Raw genomic sequence first — 21,035 nt, forward strand, 5'->3', positions numbered from 1 at the left:
ATGAGCACATATATATATATAGTGCGAATAACACCGATTTATATAATTTTCTTGACATTCGAAATTTCTTCATAATGCATATTACATCAGCGCCAATATGTTATAGGTTATCACATTTTCCATACAGTTCGTTTATAGACCTTATTATTAGTTATAAAAGGAACTCTCTCTCTCTCTCTCTCTCTCTCTCTCTCTCTCTCTCTCTCTCTCTCTCTCTCTCTCTCTCTCTCTCTCTCTCTCTGTATTTTGCTTTTAATTCAGTTGTATCGTCATATTTTTTTTTTTTTTTTTTTGAAAATTATTAAAAAATTCTATGTATTCGATTATGGGAATAGTAACGCATCGGAAGGAAATCACTTGATTTGCCTCTCGCCTTCCGTCAGAAATATGACGTCATCAGACTTTTTTTCTTAAGTTTTCGGTAAGTTGTACTAATCTTATAACTAATGATACAGACCACTAAAACACTTGATATCGTTACTGGGTGTTTCGATGATGGGAATGCTGTAATAAGATTACTCGGTAACAATGAAAGGAAATCATTCGATTTGTCAGCGCGCTTCCGCCAGATACATGACGTCACAAGTCACGTGACGTACAGTAATCTCTACGAAGAATGACTTGCAAAATATGTAAATTAATTTTCTTTGTTTCTCGCAAGAAATGAAAAGAAAATACTAACTTAACAAACAAAAGTATTTTATTTTTATAATGTAAAAGGAAATATATTATTTTCAAGAAAATATTTGCCCTTTTAGTATATTTTCTTTAGATAAACATCGATCCATTATCAGAGATTAAAAAAGTAGCGTACAGTCAAATTTACGCTACGTAGTACTCATGACAACCAATACAGACCCTCGAAATACTTTGTATCCTTATTTAATATTTCGATAATGGAAATACTAATATTAATCGTTAGCTTATTGGAAGGAAATCACTGTATTGCCCGGACGCTTTCCGCCGGTGATGTGACATCACCAGACAAAATATGAAATCGACAGATATTAAAACTTTTCTTGAGGTATTTTTAACTGAAAATAAATACTGAATATTAACAATAAAAGAAAATAATAATTTACCAAGATAAATCAGTTTATAAGTATACAAGAAAATAGATTATTTTCAAGGAAATATTCGTCCTATTTCCGATAAACTTGTGACGTCATCACCCTGAAAAAATGGTCGTAAAGTCGAATAGTCGTATGTCGCATAGGTCGTAAGTCGAGCAATACCTGTATATATTATACTGTAAAAATACTGGCTACTGTATATCATATAAGGTCTGTATCTTCTTCAATTGCACGAAAAATTGGCTTATTGAGAAAGTCTTTCAAGATATTCGGTGATCAATCTATTCTGAAGAAGTGTTTTAATTCTTTTATTCTACCTTGTTTTGAGAATTGTTCTCCTGTCTGGTCTTCAGCTGCTGATTCTCATCTTAATTTGTTGGACAGAAATTTACGGTCTATTAAAGTTCTTATTCCTGATCTAGATATTAATCTCTGGCACCGTCGTTCAATTAGTTCATTGTGCATGTTGCATAAGATTTTTCATAACTCTGACCATCCTTTACATTCAGATCTCCCTGGACAATTCTATCCTGTTCGTAATACTAGGCAGGCAGTTAATTCTAATAGCCAGGCCTTCTCCATCATAAGACTCAATACTACACAGTATTCTAGAAGTTTTATTCCAGCTGTTACCAAGTTGTGGAATGATCTTCCTAATCGGGTTGTTGAATCAGTAGAACTTCAAAAGTTCAAAGTTGGAGCAAATGCTTTTTTGTTGACCTGGCAGACATGAGTCTTTTTATAGTTTATATATGACATATTTGTTTTTGACGTTGTTAATAGTTTATATATGACATATCTCTTTTGACATTACTTTATTTAGAATGATTTATTGTTAATTTGTTCTCTTCAGTTATCTATTTCCTTATTTCCTTTCCTCACTGGGCTATTTTTCCCTATTGGAGCCCCTGGGCTTATAGCATCTTGCTTTTCCAACTAGGGTTGTAGCTTGGATAGTAATAATAATAATAATCGCTGGTTTCCGTGTGTGTGCCGGCCGGCAACCGAAAACAACGGCACCCGACTGCCAGCCGTTAATCGTAGTGGCTGGCAGGTCTTATGGTGTGCTTCAGTTGCCGGCCGGCAATGGTAGTTGATACCTGTGCCGGCCGGCAGTAATTAAGAACCAGAGAACTTCCACCCGCCCGGCTGCCGGCCGCTAAGCCGGGCTAGGGGTACAATACACTAACTAGTGAAACAGTATGGATGCAAGGCTATAAGGCGGCACTGCCTTACAGCCTTCCATCCAGAAAGAGTAAACATATGGAAGGGGAGAATGTAACATTCAGGCTTCCTTCTATCCATAGCCTGCCGGGCTCTACCGACAGAAATGGATGGTAGACCAAGGAAGGTCTGGGGTTCACTCTACAGAAGTTAGGCCTCTGCCGGCTGGTAGAGGACTGAGCCAGTCCCACATCCTAACCTACACTAGGTACAGATGTAGAACGACGGCAAAGAGTTGTAATGGCTAGGCCATCACTAAGGACAGAGGGGGAAGGGGAATAAGGGTCCTGCAAACTCCGTTCTAGTATGAGATTTACCCCAACGGCTAAGGAAGCTCATCCTAGCCTATTGTTTATCTATTAAGGAGGGAGGTCAGCAATACTTGCCACATCAGAACAAAGTTTGATGTTGTTATTTCACTAGGCAATGGAGAATCTCATTCTCCAGCCCAAGAATAACAACACTGGACTAGTCTGCTAGACCACTAGTAGAAGGAATCATCTCGTACAGAAACCTTCGGATGTGGTCTAGGGAGGCTAAGCCTCCTGTGTCTGCAACTAACCTAGCAAAGGAATCTCATTCTCTATGCCAGAAAGATACACACCCCAGACTAATTACTCTGATGTTCTGCCCGAACCCAAAACCAGTCACTCTGGTTTCAGGACAGAAACACCCTAGTATAGTTATACCTGAATACTATTCAGTTAAAACCACTAGGATTAAACCTAAGGCTTAACTCAGAGGGAAAAAGGGATTGAACTTAGTCTCCAGAGGAGATAAGAACAACCGGGGATGTGTGCGAAAGTATACTAAAGCCCCATAGGCTACTAGCTTAGGCGCGGTGAGAATCGATTACCTAAATCACCGAAACTCTCTCGTATACAATCTTGGAAGATAAATATTCAACAATATCTTACATGTATAAATATGCCTATAGCTTCAATAAATCTATAACACTCGGAAATCTGTATATCATGCATGAAGGTACTAGAGCCAAACTCCTAGGCTACCAAGCCTAGCATAGGCCAGGATCGGTTACCTAAATCGCCGAAACTGAATTTACTAACGGCATCATATAAAGAATTCCCATTAGGAAAGCTAAATAGCTAGATTTATTAAAGCATAATGACCGGGAACTTTGCTCTGGCTAACTAAATGACTCATGCATAGCGAGCGACAGCGTCCAGGACGCCTCCGGTAGGCAACAGCTCTTGTTTACGTTAATATCACTTTCGATTTAATTCAAAACGACAAGAGCTTGCATTTATACACAGTAAAGATAATACTCAACTATCCAGAGGCAGAAGAGGCTGGAGAAAGCATCATAATGTTGAAATAAATCCAAGAATACGAGAGAATCACAAGGGAAACACCGAGTACTAGAGCTATGCGATAAGGAATAAAGATGGCGCCGTCGGTGACATCATGTACACGCTCAAAGCGAGATAGGAGAGGTACCTTATTAACGGCTCTTCTTTCATTCTCGTTTTTCGTTTTCTTGCCACTTTGACCCCTCGAAGTGTTAATGCTGTTCGGGGTGAAGATAGCTATGTGGTGTGTCAAGAATATGTCCTCTAATATTATGCGATATCCCATTAAGATTTATTTAGGGATATTCGCTCCAGGAGTTAGAATTCTGGATACCTTAAGGTAAAATTCTCTGGGAATGTCACCGGTCAAATATACCTTAGGAAGCTACCCTAAAGGAACTTCCATCAGGACGACATGGCCTGAGCCCAAAAAATACAGTATAGTACATAGAAAGTATTGGAAATGGGTAGTAAACACGTTTGAATAGGCAAGTTGCTGGTTGCCATGGCCCCAATGGAATTATTTCTGTTAGTTGTGTGTTTTGAAATAAACGATTTTCCATTTATACGAGGTCATTGATTGACCAAATTCTCGCATAATTCGGGACCCTACTGTACCTCCAGCCCGAGTCTGGCCTTTAGTTAAAGAGAAATGGTAACGTGTGCATATTGATTTAATAGGCCCATTACCTCTTTCACACTTCACACGCCAGACAAAGGGAATGAGGATCAGTGTCAAGGGCAGACATGAAGGTGCCGCATTGGCAACCTTCACGACCAGGACAAACCCGCACGACGAGATCCATAAAAAAACAAACACACCTAAACAGTGAAAAAAAAAGAAGTCAAAAGCCACTTTGTTAGCAGTAGAAAGAGAAACTGTCTGCACTCCGATGGTAAAGCAGAGGTGGTACTACATCAACTACCACCCAGCTAACTAGCGGTGGATAGTTATACCTCGCTAAAAGTCTTATGACTAGTTTCCAGCTTCGCCGAAAATATATTCCCTATAAAGAGCAAAAGGCTTTGTATGGGGTGTCGGAACAAGCGAAAATTTCAAAAGGTGAGAAAAGCTACCTACTTTGGCTATTACACAAGTATAATTATTGGGAAGATATTAAAATTTGCCTCTTTTTAATGTATAATAATCAAAACGCTAAATCTACAAAGTTACATTATCAAACTTTATTCACACTCACCTTTCGCCCAGGATAGAAAAAAGCCCTGACACAGATTGCCGAGCACTCTGTGACAAAGAAGTTGATGTACCAGAAGATTGCGATGCAGTCATTGAGCTTGGCGACCTAACAAGCAACTTTGAATTAAAAATGCTATTACTAGGACGACTATTGCCTGCAGGAGATGACGATACCAAAGGACTCTGTGATGATGCGCTTGCAAGATTTCTCTTCGGAGTCTCCCCCAATTTGGGGCTTTTGGTAGACCTATAAGTCCATAGTAAAATTAGCAATATGGAAAATCCTTATGACATAGAACAGCATATAATATTCTGCACAAATATCATCAGCACAATTGTTCATTTGTAATTACGTAAAATCATGATAGCCCTAGTTTTATTTACAAAGCAAGAATTAAATTTTGCAAAATAACCAATCATTGTCACTGATACTGTGACAACACACTACGTGTTGATTCAAAATTTTAATGGGTTGGATACTGAGAAATCATATACTATTTCATTTTGCAGATTGCATGTGAAATATAAATTTTCCATTCTAAACAATTATCTTGAACTAAAACTTGAAAATACCTAAAACTTATATAAAAATGTATTTTTTCACTAATCTAGTCCATACATCTAATGTATATACATACATATATACCAAGGCACTTCCCCGAAATTTTGGTACCCAACATCAAACAAATGAAAAAGAAAAGGGGACCTCTCCTCTCTACGTTCCTCCCAGCCTGACAAGGGACTCAACCGAGTTCGGCTGGTACTGCTAGGGGTGCCACAGCCAACCCTCCCCCGTTATCCACCACAGATGAAGCTTCATAACGCTGAATCCCCTACTGCTCCTACCTTCGCGGTCTTCCAAGGCACCGGAGGAAGCAGCAGAGCCTACCAGAACTGCGTCACAATCGCTCGCCATTCATTCCTATTTCTAGCACGCTCTCTTGCCTCTCTCACATCTATCCTCCTATCATCCAGAGCTTCCTTCACTCCATCCATCCACCCAAACCTTGGCCTTCCTCTTGTACCTCTCTCATCAACTCTTGCATTCATCACCTTCTATAGCAGACAGCCATTTTCCATTCTCTCAACATGGCCAAACCACCTCAACACATTCATATCCACTCTAGCTGCTAACTTATTTCTTACACCCGTTCTCACTCTCACTACTTCGTTCCTAACCCTATCTACTCGAGATACACCAGCTATACTCCTTAGACACTTCATCTCAAACACATTCAATTTCTGTCTCTCCGTCATTTTCATTCCCCACAACTTCGATCCATACACCACAGTTGGTACAATCACCTTCTCATACAGAACTCTCTTTACATTCATGCCCAACCCTCTATTTCTTACTACTCCCTTAACTGCCCCCAACACTTTGCATCCTTCATTCACTGTCTGACGTACATCTGCTTCCACTCAACCATTTGCTGCAACAACAGACCCCATGTACTTAAACTGATCCACCTCCTCAAGTAACTCCATTCAACATGACATTCAACCTCGCACCACCTTCCCTTCTCGTACATCTCATAACCTTACTCTTGCCCACATTAACTCTCAACTTCCTTCTCTCACACACCCTTCCAAATTCTATCACTAATCGGTCAAGCTTCTCTTCTCCGTCCGCAACCAGTACAGTATCATCCGCAAACAACAATTGATTTACCTCTCATTCATGGTCATTCTCGTCTACCAGTTTTAATCCTCGTCCAAGCACTCGAGCATTCACCTCTCTCAGCACTCCATCAATATACACGTTAAACAACCACAGCGACATCACACATCCCTGTCTCAGCCCCATTCTCACCGGAAACCAATCGCTCACTTCATTTCCTATCCTAACACATGCTTTACTACCTTTGTAGAAACTTTTCACTGCTTGCAACAACCTTCCACCAACTCCATATAACCTCACATTCCACATTGCTTCCCTATCAACTCTACCATACACTTTCTCCAGATCCATAAATGCAACATACACCTCCTTTCCTTTTGCTAAATATTTCTCGCATATCTGCCTAACTGTAAAAATCTGATTCATACAACCCCTACCTCTTCTAAAACCACCCTGTACTTCTAAGATTGCATTCTCTGTTTTATCCTTAATCTTATCAATCAGTACTCTACCATACACTTTTCCAACTACACTCAACAAACTAATACCCCTTGAATTACAACACTCATGCAAATCTCCCTTACCCTTATCTAGTGGTACAATACACAGACAAACCCAATCTACTGGTACCATTGACAACACTCATCCATATACCAAGGCACTTCCCCCAATTTTTAATTTGTATTTTTCCTAACCATACAAACCTTAGCTATTTACAGAGGGTTTACCTTTTAGCGCAGCTGAAATGACGAGCCAATAGTTTTAACGAGGGTTAATTACCCCCTCGCTAGTTAGCGGGGGGTGGGGAAGGGTAGCTTGCTACCCCTTCCCCCTCCACACACCGGTGACTTGCTTCACTTCACTTAGAGGTAGGACTTGACTTGGGGGTCAGGGACGACGGGCACATATGTGTAAATAGCTAAGGTTTGTATGGTTAGGAAAAATACAAATTATCTTCGAATTTGTCATTTGTTCCGTAACCGAAATACAATCCACGCTATTTACAGAGGATGACTTACCCCTTAGGAAGGGTGGAAAGTCCCCAGCCTTACTGACTTCGGCTTGCCCGGGGGCTCGATCCCTCAGTGAGCAGCACTAGAGAGAGGGAGCCCCTGTACCTCACAAGTTCCTAGCATCGCTACGAACGAGTGGCCTACATAAGCAGTGTGAGGAGGAGAGTGTGACTCGTCCTATGAAGTTGACCTTGAGACCTTCAGATGGGAATTCTAGGATAGGACGTTCCCCATACCACCTCGTCAGGGTATGGGAGACACAACAGTATTAAGCTTAATACTAGGAGCACAAAGAAGCATGGGTTACCTGCAGAGGTCGAGGTCAGCTATGCGAGGACCAGGATGCTGCTTCCCCAAGAGAGGGGAGAATGAAGAAAGAAGTAAGGGTCAGACATACTCTTTCATTCACGCAGACTAAGACCGGGTAACAACGCCCTCAACCTACTGCTACTTGTCCAAAAAGGAGCCTGAGGTTAGACCAGCTGTTGTGCAGCCACCACAGGGCCGATAGAAAACGTATCGAGGCTCCTGTGGGTCACGTCTTGCAGGTAGTGGGCTGTGAAGGTCGTTTGACGCTTCCAGACCCCAGCTTGAAGTACCTGCGTCACAGAGAAGTTTCTCTTGAAGGCCAGGGATGTAGCAATACCCCTGACATCGTGGGCCCGAGGGCGACGTGACAGAGGAGGGTCAGGATTCAGGGCATGGTGGATAACCCTTCGAATCCAAGCTGAAATGGTGTTTCTGGTGACCCTCCTCTTTGTCCTGCCAGTGCTCACAAACAAAGCTCGCACATGAGGACGGACTGCAGCCGTTCTCTTCAAGTAGTGCCTCAGACACCTCACTGGACATAGTAGCAGCTGCTCTGGGTCGCTTGTTACAGAACGGAGACTAGCGATCCTGAAAGAGTCGAACCGAGGATCCGGCACTCCAGGATTCTGAGTCTTGGCCACAAACTCAGGGACAAACCAGAACGTTACCTCCCCCCATCCCCTTGAATGGGCGATGTCGTACAAGAGACCATGAAGTTCACTAACTCGCTTGGCCGAAGCCAAGGCGAGTAGGAAAGCCGTCTTCCAAGACAGGAGGCGATCGGAGGCCTGGCATAATGGCTCGAAGGGAGGTCTCTTAAGAGACCTGAGGACTCGAACCACGTTCCAAGGAGGGGGTCTCACTTCCGACTGGGGGCAGGTAAGCTCATAGCAACGTATGAGTAGAGAGTTCTAGCGATGAAGAAATATCCACGCCCTTCAATCTGAAGGCCAAGCTTAAGGCTGAGCGATAGCCTTTCACTGCCGAGACAGAAAAGCGCATTTCTTCTCGCAGATACACGAGGACGTGCGCTATTGCTGGAATAGTGGCATCGAGTGGAGAGATACCCCTTCCACGACACCAACCACAAAAGACTCTCCACTTTGCTTGGTAGACTCCCTCAGAGGACCTTCGCAGGTGCCGAGACATTCTCTCCGCAACCTGTTGCGAAAAGCCTCTCTCCGTGAGGAGACGCTGGATAATCTCCAGGCGTGAAGCCGAAGCGAGGCTACGGCCCTGTGAGGGACGCCGGAGTGGGGTTGTCTGAGAAGCTCGTGTCGTGGAGGAAGCTCCCTTGGGAGATCCGTCAGGAGTTGCAGAAGGTCCGGAAACCATTCCGCGTGATGCCATAGCGGAGCTACCAGAGTCATGGAACAGTTGACCGATAGTCTGGTCCTGTTGAGCACCCTTCTCATCAGACAGAACGGTGGGAAGGCGTACACGTCGATGTTGTCCCACCGTTGCTGGAAAGCATCTTGCCAGAGTGCCTTGGGGTCCGGGACTGGTGAACAGTACAGGGGCAGCTTGAAGTTCAAGGCTGTCGAGAACAAGTCCACAGTCGGGGAACCCCACAAAGTCAGGACTTTGTTGGCTATCTGAGGATCCAAAGACCACTCAGTACTCACTATCTGCGAAGCCCTGCTCAGACTGTCGGCGAGCACATTCCTCTTGCCAGGAATAAAGCGAGCTGACAGTGTTATCGAGTGGGTCTCGGTCCACCTCAGAGTCTCTACTGCAAGATGGGATAGCTGTTGCGAAAAAGTGCCACCCTGCTTGTTGATATAAGCCACTACCGTGGTGTTGTCGCTCATCACCACCACGGAGTGACCCGCCAGGGACCGTTGGAACTGCTGAAGAGCCAGAAAGACGGCCTTCAATTCTAGCAGGTTGATGTGTAGGCACTTTTCTGATTCTGACCAAAGGCCTGAGGCCCTCTGGTTCAGAACGTGCGGCCCCCACCCTTCTTTTGACGCGTCCGAAAACAGAGTCAATTCCGGGGGGAGGACGAGAAGACTCACTCCCTTCCGCAGGTTCTCGTCGGCCAGCCACCACCGCAAGTCCATCTGTTCCAGAGACCCCATTGGGATCAGAATTTCCGGAGAATCGGATCCTTGATTCCACCGGGACTTGAGCCGCCATTGAAGGGATCTCATCCTGAGACGGCTGTTTGGAACCAGATGGGCCAGTGAGGATAGGTGGCCTAAGAGACGCAACCACAATTGGGCGGGGAGTTCTTTTCGCCTGAGGAAGGGTTCCACCACCCTCCTCAGCCTTGCTATCCGGTCGTCTGATGGAAAGGCTTTGTGGAGATTGGTGTCTATTAGCATGCCTAGATAAACCAGTCGTTGGGACGGCTGCAGAGAGGACTTCTCGAGGTTTACCACGATCCCCAGATCCTGGCAAAGATCCAGAAGCCTGTCTCGGTGCCGAAGAAGGGTCGACTCCGAGTCTGCTAGGATCAGCCAATCGTCCAGGTAACGAAGGAGACAAATGCCGTTCCTGTGCACCCAAGATGAAATCAGGGTGAACACTCTGGTGAACACCTGAGGAGCTGTGGAGAGACCGAAACACAGCACCTTGAACTGGTAGATCTTGTTGTCTAGGCAGAATCTCAGGTACTTCCTGGAAGACAGATGGATTGGGATCTGGAAGTACGCGTCCTTTAGATCCTGTGTACACATGAAGTCTTGTGGTCTCACCGCAAGTCTGACCGTGTCTGCTGTCTCCAAGCTGAACCGGGTTTGTTTGACAAACCTGTTTAGAGCTGAGAGATCGATGACGGGTCTCCAGCCTCCAGTAGCCTTCTCTACAAGAAAGAGTCGACTGAAGAAGCCTGGGGAGCCGTCCACGACCTCCTGGAGAGCACCCTTCTCGAGCATGGTCTCGACTTCGGCCTGAAGGGCCAGCCCCTTTGCCGATCCAGTGGCATAGGAGCTCAACGACACTGGATTCGCTGTCAGGGAGGTTGAGATGTTGTGAACGGGACGCGATATCCTTGGCCGATCACAGAGACCGTCCAAGCATCGGCCCCGTGTTGCTGCCACCTGCGGACGCAACGCTGAAGGCATCCCCCCACAGGTGGACATGCGGGTTGACTGCCACCCCTAAGGCTTGCGGCCGCGGCGGCCACCCCTAGGAGTCTTGCCTCCCCTGGAGGAATTACCGCCCCTCTTGGCCTTGGCTGGAAAGGGCTGGGGCTTAGACACCACCTTCTTAGCTGCCAGTGCCTGTTTGGGAGCCTTACGAGGCTGTTGCTGCTGTTGTGGCGGGGCTGGAGGCTTATAGGGCCGAGTTGTAAGGGCCCTGTGGAGGAGGGAGTCCGTGTTGGATTTCCTCCACCTCTCAGCCGTTCGCTCCATGTCTTGAGACTCAAACAGGCTCTCCCCCAGAAGGGAAGCATGTCGGAGTCTACACACATCTACGGCGGGGACCTTCGGATGGAATCTCTCGGACACAGCATCGCGACGCATCAACACCGAGTTGGCCCACAGGGTGGTAACCTGGTGCGCCAAAAACTCGATGGAGCGGGTGCCCGAGAGCAAGAAGGTCTCCAGGGCCTTCCTATTGGTCTCCTTGGACAAGTCCTCCGATCGCAATAGGATGCCCAGAGATCCTAGCCAGAAGTCCAGCCACGAAACTGCCGCCGAGAACGACACCTGCCGGGCAGAGAGTTTCTCAAGGGGAACTCCCTTCGTCAGCTCCTCCACAGAGTGATGGAGAGGAAGAGCGAGGTTGTGCTCACCCAGGATCTCGAAATACCTCCTCTGCTGGAGGCGAGGAGGGATGAGCTTGTTCCCGGCAGTGGAACGACTGGAGGAGGCAAGAAGTGCGAGCTGAGCGTTGGCCCTAGCCCTGGCACTCTTCAGCCCCCGAGACCAGGGCAGAGCTGCACTGGTCTTAGGGGCCTTCCGAACGTCAAACACTTCATCCAGAATCGTGTCTTTGCCTTCACGGGGGGCGATGACTGGATCCGTAAGCCCTTTAAGTTGCCTTATCAGGCTTAGGACCTGCCAGAAGGCATGTTCGGATTCTTGCTATTCTCCTCCCTGCGGGCTAGCAGCTAAGTCTTCTGCCCCAGGAATCTCTTCCTGGGGTGATACATGGACATTCCCCTGGGTAGTCGTGGGTTCCTGACGAATCCTTGCAGAGGATTTAGGGACGGTCTTGGAATCCTTGGACTCCCTCCTGGGAGGGATACAGGATCCCAACAACGAGGTTCGAGGGGCCCCTTCCTCACGAGACGAATCTCCTGCCTGAAGCGAAGTCTCCCCCCCTGGTGCCGAGGGGAAGACTACCGCCCCACTGGACTCCCCTGAGGACGGAAAGGCCTCGTCCACGGGAGAAGGAGAGAGTACTCGTGCAGGAGAAGGGACCTTCGCGACCGACCTCTTGGGAACAAACTTCACCCTGGGGGAAGTCACCACGAAGTCCACTCCTCTCTTTCTCTTTAGCGTAGGAGAGACAGCCGTTGGTTTGTTACCCTGGCCGGCGAGTGCTGGTTTCATAACCCTCACTAACGCCCGTGCCAGAGGACCAAACCAAGTCTGCTGCTCCAAGGACACAGAGTCCGAAATCCTCGCTAAAGGGAAAGGGATCGGGCGATCCTTTGGAGTGGAGACGACGGTACCTGCCTGAAAAGAAGGTGGGGAAGAATGATGTACTAACCTCTCCTCGTCCTGCACTACCAACCTAAGTTTGGATGGAGGTGATCCCGAGTGCCGTCTAGAAGCACGCATTCCTGCTGCTACCACCGGCTGCGGAATTCCCCGCAAACGATGGTCGCGCGAGGGCGAATGGTCGCGCGAGGGCGAATGGTCGCGCGAAAGCAAATGGTCGCGCGAAGGCAAATGGTCGCGCGGGAGCGCAGGCGAGCGATCGCGCGGGAGCGCAGGCGAGCGATCGCGCGGGAGCGCAGGCGAGCGATCGCGCGGGCGCGCAGGTGGATAATCGCGCGGTCGCGCGGGCACACAGGCGAGCGGTCGCGCGGGCGCACAGGCGAGCGGTCGCGCGGGCGCGCAGGCAAGTGGGCGCGAGGGTGGGCAGGTAAATGAACGTGTGTCCAAGGCGACGAACGCAAGCGTTGGCGCGACGGCGAGGGAACGCGCTGCCGCGTAGGTGAGGAAGATCGCTGGCGATGTAGATCCACGGGCGATCGATGACGAGCTGGTGAGTGCAGTCGCTCAAGTTGGCGATGGCGCGATGTGGCATGTCGACGCATTGGCGTGCGATGGTGAGCAGCATGCGCAGGTGAATGACCGCGTAATGACAAGCGATGGCGAGCAGCATGCGCAGGTGAATGATCGCGTGATGGGGTGCGATGGTGATCAGCATCCGCAGGCGGGCGATCGTGCAGGGGCGAGCGATGGCGAGCAGCATGCGCAGGAGGGCGATCGCGTGATGGTGAGCGATGGCGAGCAGCATGCGCAGGTGGGCTATCGCGTGATGGGGTGCGATGGTGATCAGCATCCGCAGGAGGGCGATCGTGCAGTGGCGAGCGATGGCGAGCAGCATGCGCAGGAGGGCGATCGTGCAGGGGCGAGCGATGGCGAGCAGCATGCGCAGGCGGGCGATCGCGCGATGACGAGCTAGAAGCTGGCGAACCATGTTCCTTCAGGAGCGTTGGAGAACGTTGGCGCGCTAGCTGTCGCTGTTGAATAGGCGATACTAAGATCGCCTGTGCGCACTGGCAAGCAGGTGAACGCTGGCGAGGAGGTAATCGCTGGCGCGTAGGTGATCGCAGGCGAGCTGGAGATCGCTGGCGAGCAGAAGGTCGACGCGTGTCATGTGAAAGGACAGGTGGCGCGGCACGTTCACGAGCAGGAACTGGGAGATCGCTGGCGCGTTGGCGAACATGTGTTTTTGACACACGCGCAGCACGATGTTGCGTAGCCACAGGACCAGGCAGATGGTGAGCAGGGAGCTCAGCAGGAACTAAAGGGTGGTCAGAGACCGCAGGGCGATGGTCCTCAAATAAGCGCTGACGCTCGGAAGAGAGCAGACGAGCAGGAGAGCGCTGGCGAGGGGGCGAACATCAGGAGAGAGCCGACGAGCAGGTGACCGTCGGCGAGCAGGAGATCGTCGACGAGCAGGAGATCGTCGACGAGCAGGAGAGCGCTGAAGGTCAGGAGAGCGCTGGCGAGCAGGAGAGCGCTTGTGCGCTAGCACTGCTCGCGTAAGGGAAGGATCCCTTAGCCCCGAAGGGACCGTTGCCCGTCGGGTGACGAGTTCTCCAGAAGGCGAAGATCTGGCAGGAGATGGTGAGCGGTCTGAAGAGAGGTTCAAGGAAGGCGGAACTGTAGGTTGAGGCTGACGAGGAGAGTCCCCCCCCGGAGGATGAAGACCCAAAGAGGCGAATCTTAGTCCCCCTGTAAGGGGAAGGGAGGCCCTTGTGGCGTAGCGGACGGTGAGCCTTACGGCGGAGGCGGCCTCGGGGAAGATCGTCGGGACCATCGGTCCTCCGAAGGGGAGTCTCCGTCAAAGCACTTCCCTCAGAAGGAAGCTGAGCAGAAGCCGAGACCGAAGGACTCACTTCCCCCTTCGAAGGATGTACGGAAGGAGGAGGAGAGCCTTTAGCACCATCACCCGCAACAGCACCTGCAGCGGATTGCCCAGCCACGTCGAAGGCCTCTGTCACCACGATGTCGACAATAGACAGAGGGTCTACCTCTGCTACAGCCGGCGACTGCTTAACAGCGGCCCCCAACGAGACAAGGTCAATAAGAGCGACCCTGGAGGGCAAGCCCTTAAGCCCCAGGGACGACCAAATCTGTAAAAGATCATCACTGGATAAGGCATTATCAATAACCTCCCCCGGAGGAGGAGGAGGGGGAACCGCCTCGCTATGGGAGGCGACGCCCTCTCCCCAACCGAAGGTCGGGAAACAGAACAAGAGCCTGCGCTCCCACTCGGCCGACTCTCCTTAGGAGGCGGACGAGGGGGAGCTTCGGAGGGGGTTTGGGCGGCGGAAGAAGAGTCCCGAGAACCTTCCTCCTTCAAGGCTAACCCCGGAGGAGAACGGTCTCTCTTGGACTTCTTCTTACGCCGACGGCCAAACCTCTCCCACTGGGAGGCAGACCACTCCCTGCACTCACGGCATATGTTCTCCTGGTCACACCGTCGGCCCCGACATTGAGGGCAGAGGGTGTGCGGATCCGTATTCACGTCCGACATGAAAGTCCCACAAGGACGACCGGCAATTCTAGGGCATGTACGCATCGTAAATAATATAGAAGAAATAACTGAAGGTCAACTTCCAACCAACACACACACTGAAAAGAAAAAGCAGAAAATTAAAGGCTGTCACGAGGGCGATGAGCAGACACGTCTGATCACCGCCGAGCCAAAAGTGAAGTGAAGCAAGTCACCGGAGTGTGGAGGGGGGAGGGGTAGCAAGCTACCCTTCCCCACCCCCCGCTAACTAGCGCGGGGGTAATTAACCCTCGTTAAAACTATTGGCTCGTCATTTCAGCTGCGCTAAAAGGTAAACCCTCTGTAAATAGCGTGGTTTGTATTTCGGTTACGGAACAAAGGCATATAAACAATCTCACCAACCATTCAAGTACAGTCACACCCCTTCCTTCAACATCTCAGCTCTCACACCATCCATACCAGATGCTTTTCCTACTTTCATTTCATCTAGTGCTCTCCTCACTTCCTCTCTTGTAATCTCTTTCTCATTCTCCTCTCCCATCATCGGCACCTCAACACCTGCAACAGAAATTATATCTGCCTCCCTATTATCCTCAACATTCAGTAAACTTTCAAAATATTCCGCCCACCTTTTCCTTGCCTCCTCTCCTTTTAACAACCCTCCCTTTCTATCTTTCACCGTCTCTTTAATTCTTGAACCAGTCTTCCTTACTCTCTTCACTTCTTTCCAAAACTTCTTCTTATTCTCTTCATATGAATGATTCCCTCCCTGACCCCATCTCAGGTCAGCTGCCCTCTTTGCCTCACTTACCTTGAGCTTTACTTCCACATTTTTCTCTCTATATCTTTCATACTTCTCTACACTATTACTCTGCAGCCATTTTTCAAAAGTCCTCTTTTTCTCTTCCACTTTTACCTTCACTCCTTCATTCCACCATGTATATATTCTACATAAATGTTTTTCTATACTAAACATTAAAGTGAAAAGAATCAAAATAATACACCTCAAATCTATGTTAATATCTATACCTATACAATCTTCCGTTCTACGTAAAATTATCTGCAGTTGACAACACATCATAGAAGTCCAAATTAACAAACTTGTAGCCCTCATGAGCTTTACATTACTTAGCCCATTGCGCATCTGCTTGAAATTCCTAAACATTACTTGATCTAAAAGAAGAAAGTTATGGGCTCTCACTGGTAGGTGACACATATAACTGCCATTAGTTTGTAGAACTACCACCCAAGTGGTGCTGATAAGCAACAAACATGTGTTTACACCAGAACCACAAGTTGATACATTTATTACCACTTATGGGAAAAACGTATCCTTGATAACACAAAACTCAACTCAAAAGGAATGAAACCTGGTTTTGTGTGAATGGTGGATGTTAATCTACTCCAAGAGACTTAACTTATCCCCATTAATATGAACTGACTCATTTTAGCATAAATGACATACAATCAATAAGGTAATTCTGTTCATTGCAAAAATTGATACTATGTCTATTGCTACCTAATAGTAGCTAACAAAGGGGACGGAAAAATTCCTATCCCCATTCTTGAATCTTCACTGAGACAACAGAAGGCCTTTACAAGTTCTGAAGGAACTTTTGCCATCTTTCTTTCCTCAAAACAGTGAGCATACAGGCTAGGTGTCATCACTGCTCTACTTCATTTAATAATTCTACAATATCAACATTAATGTTCCCTAGTCTTGTAATAAGTATTCCGACATCAGTCATGCTCATGGCACAAAATTCAGAAGTTCAAACTTGTCGTGAATATTTTTATTCTGAACAGGCTGGCAGAAATTTCTCTTCATAGCTTATATATGACAGGTCTATTTTGACATTGTTACTGATCTTAAGATATTCTATATTCGTTACTTTTCATATATTTTATTCATCTACATATTTCCTTTCCTGACACTGTAATTTTTTCTTGTTGGAGCCCTTGGGCTTATAGCATCCTATTTTTCCAATTAGGGTTGCAGCATAGCTAGTAGTAATAATAATAATAATAATAATAATAATAATAATAATAATAATAATAATAATAATAATAATTATAATAATAATCAATAAGTTTTCAATTTCTTTCACACTGACATGCAAGTATTCTGCTACCTCTAGTGCCATCCCATCTCCTGGTGTCTGGACAGATAATGATGGTTTTTCGGCTTCTCACTACTGTAATTTCACGGTTCCACTATAGGCAACGGATTAAAAGACAAACCTCTTTGGAGATTAGAACAGACAACCTGTGATTTTGGAGATCAACATTACATCCACTCAACCACAAAGGAAACAAGATAAGCTATCAAATTTGAAAATGCAATTACCTTGGAGTCTGAAGTAATTCATTACATGATGATGCCTGTGTTGGGGTCATAAAAACATCTTTCTTTGCTTTATTTCTGACGTCAGGGGACATCAAATTAACATCGGAACTGGCAGGTCCATTGCTGTCATTACTGTCCTCATCTTTCAAGAGGTAAGCTGATATTGTATTCCCTTTTATTGATTGACAATGACGTGCTGTCTTGTCCCTGAAACGAATCGTGTAAGCATAAAATATGATGACTTCCTTAATTTAATAACTACTGTAAATACTGTAACTCAAAAGATGAATATTGCATATGGAAATTTTTGTCTAACACAAAAAAAAACTTACCTCAAACCAGGAAAAAGCCCTATAATCTCATCAAGAAGCCTATTGTTACGTAGTTGCTGGCCTGTAGTCTCCTGAAAGCAGGCTGGGCACTGTGTCTTATAGCCTAAATACTGACGTATGCATATAGAACAAACTGAAACACAAGGAACTTATTGGAAACATTTAGGGATGAAGCAATGATCAATGGTGGTTAATAAAAACATGACTAACGAATGCTTAAAATTTTAAGGTTTCAAAATGAATCCAGACGACTCAAATATTTTAGTATTTCTCCTAAAACCTTCACTTTTTATTTAAATTTATTACGATTATATATCTCACTAGAAAGTATATAAAAAAACATATCCAATTCACTAATATCTACAGAAACAGCTTGTTGTATACACTAACAATCAGGGCTATCCATAAGTAAACCACAAAGATACTCAAGTTAAGTATATGAAGACACAACACTGAATTCTTATAAATTCCAGTATTGAATTGACTATACATCTTCACAACATTTGGTCAAATTTGCCCTTTTCTACTGACCTTTGTATAACCTGCAGTAAAATTTGTTAAATAGGAAGAAATCAATATACTATATCACTTCATTATTTTCCTAATTACAGTAGATACTTTCTCCTGTATTTTCTAGTTTAGCTTTACTATCACAATATCTTTGATATAATTTAGAAGAAAAACTGGAACATTTATTAAAAGCTATAAATGGGGCTAAGAATTATCAACCACTGCCCAATTATCAAGGATGCTAACAAATATTCTGAAATTCTTATCTATGGTTTTGTCATCATAAAACATTCTTTGTCAACGTGAACTTCTAACATATTCTTACACTCAATTACAGTGTTGCCTCTATTAACTGTGCCTTAAGTCGTTGAGCTTGTCGATCAAATAAGTTCAAATGTTCAATTCTCCATCTGTATCCAAACTGCCTTAGTGTTGGAACTAGTTTGGTGGCCCTAGTTTGTACTGCTTCCAGTCTATCTATATCCTTCTGAATACTTGGAGCCCAGAATTGGACTCTGTATTCTAGATGGGGTCTTACTAATGATGTGTACAGCTTTGGTAAAGTGTCTTTGTTTCTGTATTTGAATTGTCTCTTTATGTGGTTTCTTTTCAGCTTTTATGCTACGTTTGGTGAACATCAAATCCTTGCTGGTAATAATACCATGATCTTCCTCCTGGTCCACACATTCTATTCCATTACCCAACAGTGAGTACAGTAATCTGATTGTGGTTTACTATAACCTATGTGCATGACTTTACATTCCCCACACTTGAGAAGCATTTGCCATTTCCTGGACAATTCTACTAGCTTCAAAAGATCCTCTCTTAAGGGTTCTACATCTGAGTTCGCAGCAATTATGCAAAGTTTAGTATTGTCGGCTAATTTGGCTATTCTACTAGTTAATCCTAAATCTATGTTGTTACTGTAGATCAGATATATATATAGCAATGGGCCAAGGATGGATCCTTAAGGTACTCTTTTTGTAACAGCTACCCTCTCTGAAGCTTCTCCATTGATTAAAGCTCTCTGTTTTTTGTTTGTTAGCCAATCTTCGATCCATTCAGCTGGCTCGTCAATGATGCCTAGTGCTCTAATTTTGACAGCTCCCTCCGGGCAGGCTCATCCTTAAAACTCCTCCCACTGCCTTTTGTACAGCAGATGAGGTACTATGAGGTCTTTGATGAGCCTCTTCCGGCACTTCCTCTACACCACTCTCTAGAGAAGTTGACCTAGACGATATCTCGAGAGAGGCTCTGGTCTGCAAGTCTTGTTCTCCGCGTTGGAGATCCTGAACTAGGAAAATGTGGCAAAGTATGCCATACACGCTACTTTATGGCTGAACCACTGGTTAGGGTCAGTAGGACACCTGATGAGGACCAAAGACTGGTCCAAGGAGAGCTACAAGAAGGCCATGGAAATCTTTCTGCAGTCAGGATGTCGAATCATTGTGTTCCTTGCTCACCAAGTTGTGAATTTGTGGGCAAACACCATCCTTAGGCAAAGGGACTCGATAGCAGAAAGGTTCCACCGCTAAGTCCCACAAAACGAAGTAACAAGACTGAGGAATTCCTCTCTGGATGGTTCTTCCTTGTTCAACCCGGAAGACGTTGAGCAGGCTGTAAAGAGGCAGCAGATGTCCAACCAGGACTCCCTCCTCTATAGGGCCTTGACGTCTTAGACCACTACCTCCGCAGAAGAAACACCAGCAGAAACTGCCAAGAGGTAAAACACCAGCTAACCCATCGACAGAGGTGTCTAAGAAACCCTTCCTACATAGGACAGGAAAGGTTTTTAAGTCCTCTCGTGGAGAGAAGAATCCTAAGGGGGAGGATGAGGCGCAACCGCTAGGATGGGCAATCCTCCCACATGTCCACCAGGGGGGGGGATGCCTGCATCCCTGAGAAAAAAAAGAGGTTTATCTAGGAAAAATAAAAATTATTTCAAATTGTATTGTTATTTTAAATGTTCTATTATTATTTTTAGTATATTGTACTTTAATTTATTATGCTCTTTGTCCATATTCATCATGGTGTAATTACCCATTTCTGTTTTTACAGAGTAACGGCGCCCTGCAATCAGCAGGGATCATAGGCTAAAATTTCTAATAAGATTGAATGAAGCCAGTTCAGAAGTAAACACAGTGTTAAGACTTAGTCAAGTAGAGGCGAACAAAGATAATAGCTTGTTATGCTGGGAAACTTGGACTCTAGCCATGTTTCTTGCCGTTGAACGTTAGTGTCATTCTTCTTTCCTGAGGTCCCCGGAAAAAACAAAGACAGAAGGGTTTGTTAACCCAGGACTCTGCAAACACAGTAAGTGAACCTTTCAGTGAAAAGTAGAGTAGAGGCGTGTTGTAGACGACATTATTTCTGGGCTCGAACCTGTGCCGCCCAGTGAATAAGCTCCATTTAGCACTTATTCTTAGGTAATTTACTGCTAAATATACCAGAGAAAAAATGTAAAGGAGTGCTAGGTTAACTAGCTCGCTCACCTATTGGTGTCGGTATAAAATTGGGCGTATAATCCAGAGGTCCCGCACTATTTAGATTCATCCACGACAGAAACCCCAATAGAGGAGAGCCGTTCAACCTCAATCGGTACTACTAACACTGCATCCGCTCAGAACCCAACTCCTTTTAGCACGTCTTGTGTTGTAACCCGCTTTTTTGTTGTGCTCTCGTTTTTCCACTTATTTTCATTGGATTATGGCTTCTTCGTCGGTTTCCCAGGAGACACCGTCTAAGTTAAGTACCAAGCTTGGTTTTGCTGTGTTTTGAGCAACCTAGATCGTTTAATATTTGAATTATAGGAGTTTATTCTCTTCGTTCATATCGATCTTGCTTGATTCCACTTACAGTTGGTACTCCTGTTTTGAGAGCTTTTAGTTTCACTCGCGGTGTTACTATATGTATTATTTTTATTATTTTTATTATTAAATTTTATTTGTT

The 21,035-nt window shown here is 45.9% G+C and overlaps 1 protein-coding gene across 1 annotated transcript in view; it reads right to left on the reverse strand.

Annotated features, from left to right (window-relative positions):
* LOC137658693 (E3 ubiquitin-protein ligase RAD18-like) overlaps nt 1–21,035 on the reverse strand; it is a 297,989-nt gene that overhangs the window by 195,397 nt on the left and 81,557 nt on the right. The window contains exons 4-6 of the mRNA XM_068393684.1: nt 17,577–17,709; nt 17,245–17,451; nt 4,807–5,052 (exon numbers count right to left, since the gene is read on the reverse strand). Coding sequence (XP_068249785.1) covers nt 4,807–5,052; nt 17,245–17,451; nt 17,577–17,709 — 586 coding nt within the window. The remainder of the gene's footprint in view (nt 1–4,806; nt 5,053–17,244; nt 17,452–17,576; nt 17,710–21,035) is intronic.

This window comes from Palaemon carinicauda, chromosome 19, assembly GCF_036898095.1.
Source record: "Palaemon carinicauda isolate YSFRI2023 chromosome 19, ASM3689809v2, whole genome shotgun sequence".
Lineage (NCBI taxonomy): Eukaryota > Metazoa > Arthropoda > Malacostraca > Decapoda > Palaemonidae > Palaemon > Palaemon carinicauda.